The sequence below is a fragment of the Dendropsophus ebraccatus genome, chromosome 13, assembly GCF_027789765.1.
Source record: "Dendropsophus ebraccatus isolate aDenEbr1 chromosome 13, aDenEbr1.pat, whole genome shotgun sequence".
Classification (NCBI taxonomy): domain Eukaryota; kingdom Metazoa; phylum Chordata; class Amphibia; order Anura; family Hylidae; genus Dendropsophus; species Dendropsophus ebraccatus.
Genome location: NC_091466.1, coordinates 4513981 through 4522978, shown reverse-complemented (window position 1 = coordinate 4522978; position 8998 = coordinate 4513981). Strand labels below are relative to the sequence as shown.

General features: G+C 52.2%; 1 protein-coding gene across 1 annotated transcript; it reads right to left on the bottom strand.

Moving 5' to 3' along the window:
• Nucleotides 1–1207: 1207 nt before the first annotated feature.
• JTB (jumping translocation breakpoint) lies at nucleotides 1208–6772 on the bottom strand. The gene is made up of 5 exons (XM_069950107.1): nucleotides 6637–6772; nucleotides 3219–3262; nucleotides 3050–3135; nucleotides 1928–2007; nucleotides 1208–1852 (listed from the first exon to the last, which is right to left on the bottom strand). The coding sequence occupies exons 1-5, from the start codon at nucleotides 6684–6686 to the stop codon at nucleotides 1696–1698; spliced, it is 417 nt and encodes a 138-aa protein (XP_069806208.1). The 5' UTR covers nucleotides 6687–6772; the 3' UTR covers nucleotides 1208–1695.
• Between the last annotated feature and the right edge of the window lie 2226 nt (nucleotides 6773–8998).

Here is an 8998-nt window from a genome sequence, read left to right as displayed (position 1 = left end):
GCCCGGCTGTTGGGAGAGACCACACAGTTTCCTTACCCCTTTCCTCTCGGAAGGCTGCAAGGCCATGCCTTTCTATCAAGAAAGACAGATCAACCTCCCTACCCTCTACCAGTCTCCTGAAGCTTGTACAGGTGGGTCCTGGTGTCTTCATACCCACGGAGGCTCTCAGAGATCCGGAGGCCATAGCTCTGCCCAGTCTCCTGAAGCTTGTACAGGTGGGTCCTGGTGTCTTCATACCCACGGAGGCTCTCAGAGATCCGGAGGCCATAGCTCTGCCCAGTCTCCTGAAGCTTGTACAGGTGGGTCCTGGTGTCTTCATACCCACGGAGGCTCTCATAGATCCGGAGGCCATAGCTCTGCCCAGTCTCCCGAGCCCACTGCACCCCCCAATCTTCCTCCACACCTCCATGGGCAGACAGCTTTGCTCCAGGAGGAGTGTCACTGCTCACACTGTCATAGCTGGTTTCCACAGTCGCTGTAGTACTGCTGGCGCTTGTAGTTCCACAGCTGGCTGTAGCCTTGCGGCTACCCTTTGTCACCCCTGGTTCAGGGGCGGCTTGAAAAGCATCGCTGCACATCCTAGTAGAACGCCTATGCCCTGGGACCTCTGATGTACCACCTAATGGTATTCTCTCTGCTGTTTGTCGCTGGATTCCTCTGCCCCCCCACGGACCTGGTTCGGCGGGGCCGGAGTTGGGGCTCTCCTCGGCTCGCTCATACCTGGGCCTGCACCCCCCGCCTGGGGAGAAGGAGATGCACCCCAACAAAAACGAAGTTCAGGCTTCCCTCCAAATGCGTAGAGTACACCAAATGGGAAACAGGAAGAGGCTCCCTCTAGTGGCCAGTACTCTAGAGCTGCACTCACTATTCTGCTGGTGGGGTCACTGTGTACACACATTACATTACTGATCCTAAGTTATATCCTGTATTATACCCCAGAGCTGCACTCACTATTCTGCTGGTGGGGTCACTGTGTACACACATTACATTACTGATCCTGAGTTACATCATGTATTATACCCCAGAGCTGCACTCACTATTCTGCTGGTGAGGTCACTGTGTACAATGATTCAGCTTCAGAGCTGAAATCTCCCATTGTATCCTCTCTCAGCTGGGTGGGGATTTGCATTCTGGGAGGTGTCGCCTCTGCAGCAATAAGTGCCCCCCTGTGCTGGGGTTTGTCACACACCAAAGGTTGAATAAAAAGTTCAAAACAGTCTCAACTTTATTGTCCTAAAAAAACAAAAGTAACCCTACAAGAGAGAGTAATAAATAATAGTGTATGAATGAAGCCGCCATAACTGTGTGACATCGCCCCCTGCTGGTGGGTGGGTGTGACGTCACCTGGTTACACGGCCCCTGATTGGCTGGAGGGCTCGCTCTGTGTAATGTCCTGGTTGCAGCCTCAATGTTAGAAACCCGCCACATAGCGAATGTAAAGTGCACTGCCTGGTCCGGTCAAAGGGGGAGCCGTGGTCACCGGAGAAGCCCCGCCCGAGCCGCGGGCACTGAAGCATCCACCCCAAGCCGCGGGCACCGGAGCAGGCACCAATGATGCAGGGGCATTGGTGCAGCCACCAACGAGCCACCAGCACCGGAGCAGCCACCCCAGAGCCGCCGGCACCGGAGCAGCCATCCCCGAGCCATGGGAAACAGAACAGCCACCCCAGAGCACCAGAGCAGTCTCTTATATGGTTATATGGACTCAATCTGTTTGCGCACTTTCTCCAATGCTCGCCGATCCAGCGTCCTCTGCCGAGAGATCACCAGAAGGGAGAGGGCCACAGTGCCCGCCAGCATGACACCCACAAACTGCCAGAACACCCGCTTCTCCATGGGGGCAGAGCGACAGCTAAGGGGGAAAAGGGGCAGAAGCGGTTACAACGGGTGAAGGTTCCCCCCTCCCCCGACCCTGGTCACTACTCACCTCTTATACTCCGACTTGTTGGTGGAGGTGCAGGCGACCTGCTCGATGAATCCGGTGACACCACACTGACCAAGAGTTTTCTGTGGGGGAGGAAGATGGTGGTTACTGGTGATGGTGGAGGAAGGAGATGGTGGTTACTGGTGTTGGTGGAAGGAGATGGTGGTTACTGGTGATGGGTGAGGAAGATGGTGGTTATTGGTGATGGGTGAGAAAGATGGTGGTTATTGGTGATGGGTGAGGAAGATGGTGGTTAATGGTGATGGGGGGGAGAGAGATGGTGGTTACTGGTGATGGGTGAGGGAGATGGTGGTTAATGGTGATGGGGGGGAGAGAGATGGTGGTTACTGGTGATGGGTGAGGAAGATGGTGGTTATTGGTGATGGGTGAGGAAGATGGTGGTTAATGGTGATGGGGGGGAGAGAGATGGTGGTTACCGGTGATGGGTGAGGGAGATGGTGGTTAATGGTGATGGGGGGGAAGATGGTGGTTAATGGTGATGGGGGAGAGAAATGGTGGTTACTGGTGATGGGTGAGGGAGATGGTGGTTACTGGTGATGGGGGGGGAGATGGTGGTTAATGGTGATGGGGGAGAGAAATGGTGGTTACTGGTGATGGGGGGGGAGATGGTGGTTAATGGTGAAGGGGGGGGGGAGATGGTGGTTAATGGTGAAGGGGGGGGGAATGGTTGGTTACTGGTGACGGGTGAGTGAGATGGTGGTTACTAGTGATTGGGGAGGAAGGAGATGGTGGTTACTGGTGATGGGGGAGGGAGATTGTTGATTACTGGTAATGGGGGAGGGAGATGGGGAGAGAAATGGTGGTTACTGGTGATGGGTGAGGGAGATGGTGGTTAATGGTGATGGGGGGGAAATGGTTGGTTACTGGTGATGGGTGAGGGAGATGGTGGTTACTAGTGATTGGGGAGGAAGGAGATGGTGGAGGAAGGAGATGGTGGTTACTGGTGATGGGGGAGGGAGATGGTTGATTACTGGTAATGGGGAGGGAGATGGTGGTTACTGGCGATGGGGGAGAGAGATGGTGATTACTGGTGATGAGGAGGGAATTGGGGGGCACAGGGGGTTGGGGGTGGCTTACAGTACAAACTCTGCAAGCAAAACTTACCGTCTCAAACTGGTTACAGCTGTAGCAATCCTTAGAGATGGTGTACTCCTCTGTCTGCCAGCAGGGGGCGCTCACCACTACATGGTCTGCAACACACAACATGTACAGCCAGGTCAGGGGTCACGTGTCCAGGACAACAAGGTGACGACAAGTAACACGGAACGCCTACCGGAATCTACCGCAGCCTCCTGATCCGGAACCGACACCACCCACCTATAGAGGGAAGAGATATATCAGTGCACGGGGGAGCGTAATAACAGTGCCACAGGGGAGAGATGAGGGGACAGTAATCAGTGTGACACTCAGGGAGATGAGGGAACAGTAATCAGTGTGACACACAGGGGAGATGAGGGGACAGTAATCAGTGTGACACACAGGGGAGATGAGGGGACAGTAATCAGTGTGACACACAGGGGAGATGAGGGGACAGTAATCAGTGTGACACACAGGGGAGATGAGGGGACAGTAATCAGTGTGACACAGGGGGAGATGAGGGGACAGTAATCAGTGTGACACAGGGGGAGATGAGGGGACAGTAATCAGTGTGAAACAGGGAGATGAGGGGACAGTAATAAGTGTGACACAGGGGAGATGAGGGGACAGTAATCAGTATGACACACAGGGGGAGATGAGGGGACAGTAATCGGTGTGACACAGGGGGAGATGAGGGGACAGTAATCAGTGTGATACACAGGGGAGATGAGGGGACAGTAATCAGTGTGACACAGGGAGATGAGGGGACAGTAATCAGTGTGACACAGGGAGATGAGGGGACAGTAATCAGTGTGACACACGGGGATGAGGGGACAGTAATCAGTGTGACACACGGGGATGAGGGGACAGTAATCAGTGTGACACACGGGGATGAGGGGACAGTAATCAGTGTGACACACGGGGGAGATGACAGGACAGTAATCAGTGTGACACAGGGAGATGAGGGGACAGTAATCAGTGTGACACACGGGGATGAGGGGACAGTAATCAGTGTGACACAGGGGGAGATGAGGGGACAGTAATCAGTGTGACACAGGGAGATGAGGGGACAGTAATCAGTGTGACACAGGGGAGATGAGGGGACAGTAAGTGTGACACACAGGGGAGATGAGGGGACAGTAATCAGTGTGACACACAGGGGGAGATGAGGGGACAGTAATCAGTGTGATACACAGGGAGATGAGGGGACAGTAATCAGTGTGACACACAGGGGAGATGAGGGGACAGTAATCAGTGTGACACAGGGAGATGAGGGGACAGTAATCAGTGTGACACAGGAGAGATGAGGGGACAGTAATCAGTGTGACACACACGGGAGATGAGGGGACAGTAATCAGTGTGACACACAGGGGGAGATGAGGGGACAGTAATCAGTGTGACACACAGGGGAGATGAGGGGACAGTAATCAGTGTGACACACAGGGGGAGATGAGGGGACAGTAATCAGTGTGACACGGAGATGAGGGGACAGTAATCAGTGTGACACACAGGGGGAGATGAGGGGACAGTAATCAGTGTGACACAGGGGAGATGAGGGGACAGTAATCAGTGTGACACAGAGGGACATGAGGGGACAGTAATCAGTGTGACACAGGGGGAGATGAGGGGACAGTAATCAGTGTGACACAGGGGGAGATGAGGGGACAGTAATCAGTGTGACACAGGGGAGATGAGGGGACAGTAATCAGTGTGACACACGGGGAGATGAGGGGACAGTAATCAGTGAGACACACAGGGGAGATGAGGGGACAGTAATCAGTGTGATACACAGGGGAGATGAGGGGACAGTAATCAGTGTGACACACAGGGGGAGATGAGGGGACAGTAATCAGTGTGACACACAGGGGGAGATGAGGGGACAGTAATCAGTGTGACACACAGGGGAGATGAGGGGACAGTAATCAGTGTGATACACAGGGGGAGATGGGCGGACAGTAATCAGTGTGACACACAGGGGAGATGAGGGGACAGTAATCAGTGTGACACACAGGGAGAAGAGGGGACAGTAATCAGTGTGACACACAGGGGAGATGAGGGGACAGTAATCAGTGTGACACAGGGAGATGAGGGGACAGTAATCAGTGTGACACACAGGGGAGATGGGGGGACAGTAATCAGTGTGACACAGGGGGATGAGGGGACAGTAATCAGTGTGATACAGGGGGAGATGAGGGGACAGTAATCAGTGTGACACACAGGGGGAGATGAGGGGACAGTAATCAGTGTGACACACAGGGGGAGATGAGGGGACAGTAATCAGTGTGACACACAGGGGGAGATGAGGGGACAGTAATCAGTGTGACACAGGGAGATGAGGGGACAGTAATCAGTGTGACACACGGGGGAGATGAGGGGACAGTAATCAGTGTGACACACGGGAGATGGGGGGACAGTAATCTGTGTGACACAGGGAGATGAGGGGACAGTAATCAGTGTGACACACAGGGGAGATGAGGGGACAGTAATCAGTGTGACACAGGGAGATGAGGGGACAGTAATCAGTGTGACACACAGGGGAGATGGGGGGACAGTAATCAGTGTGACACAGGGAGATGAGGGGACAGTAATCAGTGTGACACACGGGGGAGATGAGGGGACAGTAATCAGTGTGACACAGGGAGATGAGGGGACAGTAATCAGTGTGACACACGGGGGAGATGAGGGGACAGTAATCAGTGTGACACACGGGGGAGATGAGGGGACAGTAATCAGTGTGACACAGGGGGAGATGAGGGGACAGTAATCAGTGTGACACACAGGGGGAGATGAGGGGACAGTAATCAGTGTGACACACAGGGGGAGATGAGGGGACAGTAATCAGTGTGACACACGGGAGATGAGGGGACAGTAATCAGTGTGACACACAGGGGGAGATGAGGGGACAGTAATCAGTGTGACACACGGGAGATGAGGGGACAGTAATCAGTGTGACACACAGGGGGAGATGAGGGGACAGTAATCAGTGTGACACACGGGAGATGAGGGGACAGTAATCAGTGTGACACACAGGGGGAGATGAGGGGACAGTAATCAGTGTGACACACGGGAGATGGGGGGACAGTAATCAGTGTGACACAGGGAGATGAGGGGACAGTAATCAGTGTGACACAGGGAGATGAGGGGACAGTGATCAGTGTGATACACAGGGGGAGATGAGGGGACAGTAATCAGTGTGACACACAGGGGGAGATGAGGGGACAGTAATCAGTGTGACACAGGGAGATGAGGGGACAGTAATCAGTGTGACACAGGGAGATGAGGGGACAGTAATCAGTGTGACACACAGGGGAGATGAGGGGACAGTAATCAGTGTGATACACAGGGGGAGATGAGGGGACAGTAATCAGTGTGACACACAGGGGGAGATGAGGGGACAGTAATCAGTGTGACACAGGGAGATGAGGGGACAGTAATCAGTGTGACACAGGGAGATGAGGGGACAGTAATCAGTGTGACACACAGGGGAGATGAGGGGACAGTAATCAGTGTGATACACAGGGGGAGATGAGGGGACAGTAATCAGTGTGACACACAGGGGGAGATGAGGGGACAGTAATCAGTGTGACACCCAGCAGGCAGGGACCCTCACTGACCCGTGGACGCCCAGCACCATCACCGTCCTCAGCAGCCAGGCCGCCGCCATGTCTCCGCGCTCTGCGATAACTTCCTCCCCGTACAGGATGAACACGCTGAGGAGGGATGATGACTTCAGAAGGTCTCGTGTGCGGCGCCAGTCACATGACCGCCCTGTCACAATGGAGAAGCCTCATGATGTAGAGCAGGGAGGAGGGGAGTTACATGGGACTGTATGTTATAGGAGGAGGGGAGTTACATGGGACTGTATGTTATAGGAGGAGGGGAGTTACATGGGACTGTATGTTATAGGAGGAGGGGAGTTACATGGGACTGTATGTTATAGGAGGAGGGGAGTTACATGGGACTGTATGTTATAGGAGGAGGGGAGTTACATGGGACTGTATGTTATAGGAGGGGAGTTACATGGGACTGTATGTTATAGGAGGAGGGGAGTTACATGGGACTGTATGTTATAGGAGGGGAGTTACATGGGACTGTATGTTATAAGAGGGAGTTACATGGGACTGTATGTTATAGGAGGAGGGGAGTTACATGGGACTGTATGTTATAGGAGGGGAGTTACATGGGACTGTATGTTATAGGAGGAGGGGGAGTTACATGGACTGTATGTTATATAGGAGAGGAGTTACATGGGACTGTATGTTATAGGGAGGGGAGTTACATGGGACTGTATGTTATAGGAGGAGGGGAGTTACATGGGACTGTAGTTATAGGAGGAGGGGAGATTACATGGGACTGTGTTATAGGAGGAGGGGAGTTACATGGGACTGATGTTATAGGAGGGGAGTTACATGGGACTGTATGTTATAGGAGGGGAGTTACATGGGACCTGTATGTTTAGAGGAGGGGAGTTACATGGGACTGTAGGTTATAGGAGGGGGAGTTACATGGGACTGTATGTTATAGGAGGGGGGGAGTTACATGGGACTGTATGTTATAGGAGGAGGGGAGTTACATGGGACTGTATGTTATAGGAGGAGATTTACATGGGACTGTATGTTATAGGAGGAGGGGAGTTACATGGGACTGTATGTTATAGGAGGAGGAGATTTACATGGGACTGTATGTTATAGGAGGAGGAGATTTACATGGGACTGTATGTTATAGGAGGAGGGGAGTTACATGGGACTGTATGTTATAGGAGGAGGGGAGTTACATGGGACTGTATGTTATAGGAGGAGGGGAGTTACATGGGACTGTATGTTATAGGAGGGGAGTTACATGGGACTGTATGTTATAGGAGGAGGGGAGTTACATGGGACTGTATGTTATAGGAGGAGGGGAGTTACATGGGACTGTATGTTATAGGAGGAGGGGAGTTACATGGGACTGTATGTTATAGGAGGAGGGGAGTTACATGGGACTGTATGTTATAGGAGGGGAGTTACATTGGACTGTATGTTATAGGAGGGGAGTTACATGGGACTGTGTGTTATAGGAGGGGGGAGTTACATGGGACTGTATGTTATAGGAGAGGAGTTACATGGGACTGTATGTTATAGGAGGGGAGTTACATGGGACTGTATGTTATAGGAGGAGGGGAGTTACATGGGACTGTATGTTATAGGAGGAGGGGGTTACATGGGACTGTATGTTATAGGCAGGAGAGGGTTACATGGGACTGTATGTTTATAGGAAGGGAGTTACATGGGACTGTATGTTATAGGGAGGAGGGGAGTTACATGGGACTGTATGTTATAGGAGGAGGGGAGTTACATGGGACTGTATGTTATAGGAGAGGGGAAGTTACATGGGACTGTATGTTATAGGAGGAGGGGAGTTACATGGGACTGTATGTTATAGGAGGAGGGGAGTTACATGGGACTGTATGTTATAGGAGGAGGGGAGTTACATGGGACTGTATGTTATAGGAGGGGAGTTACATGGGACTGTATGTTATAGGAGGGGAGTTACATGGGACTGTATGTTATAGGAGGAGGGGAGTTACATGGGACTGTGTTATAGGAGGAGGGGAGTTACATGGGACTGTATGTTATAGGAGGGGAGTTACATGGGACTGTATGTTATACGGAGGGGAGTTACATGGGGACTGTATGTTATAGGAGGAGGGAGTTTACATGGGACTGTATGTTATAGGAGGAGTGGAGTTACATGGGACTGTATGTTATAGGAGGAGGGGAGTTACATGGGACTGTATGTTATAGGAGGAGGGGAGTTACATGGGACTGTATGTTACTAGGAGGAGATTTACATGGGACTGTACTGTTACTAGGGGGAGGGAGTTACATGGGACTGTATGTTATAGGAGGAGGAGATTTACATGGGACTGTATGTTATAGGAGGAGGGATTTACATGGGACTGTATGTTATAGGAGGAGGGGAGTTACATGGGACTGT

Excerpts from the sequence above, each read along its gene's own strand:
- JTB (XM_069950107.1), bottom strand. The coding sequence starts at position 6,686 with ATGGCGGCGGCCTGGCTGCTGAGGACGGTGATGGTGCTGGGCGTCCAC. Across the intron at positions 2,008-3,049 it reads GCTGTAACCAGTTTGAGACG|AAAACTCTTGGTCAGTGTGG; the intron begins GTAAGTTTTGCT and ends CCTCCCCCACAG. Across the intron at positions 1,853-1,927 it reads AACAAGTCGGAGTATAAGAG|CTGTCGCTCTGCCCCCATGG; the intron begins GTGAGTAGTGAC and ends TTTCCCCCTTAG.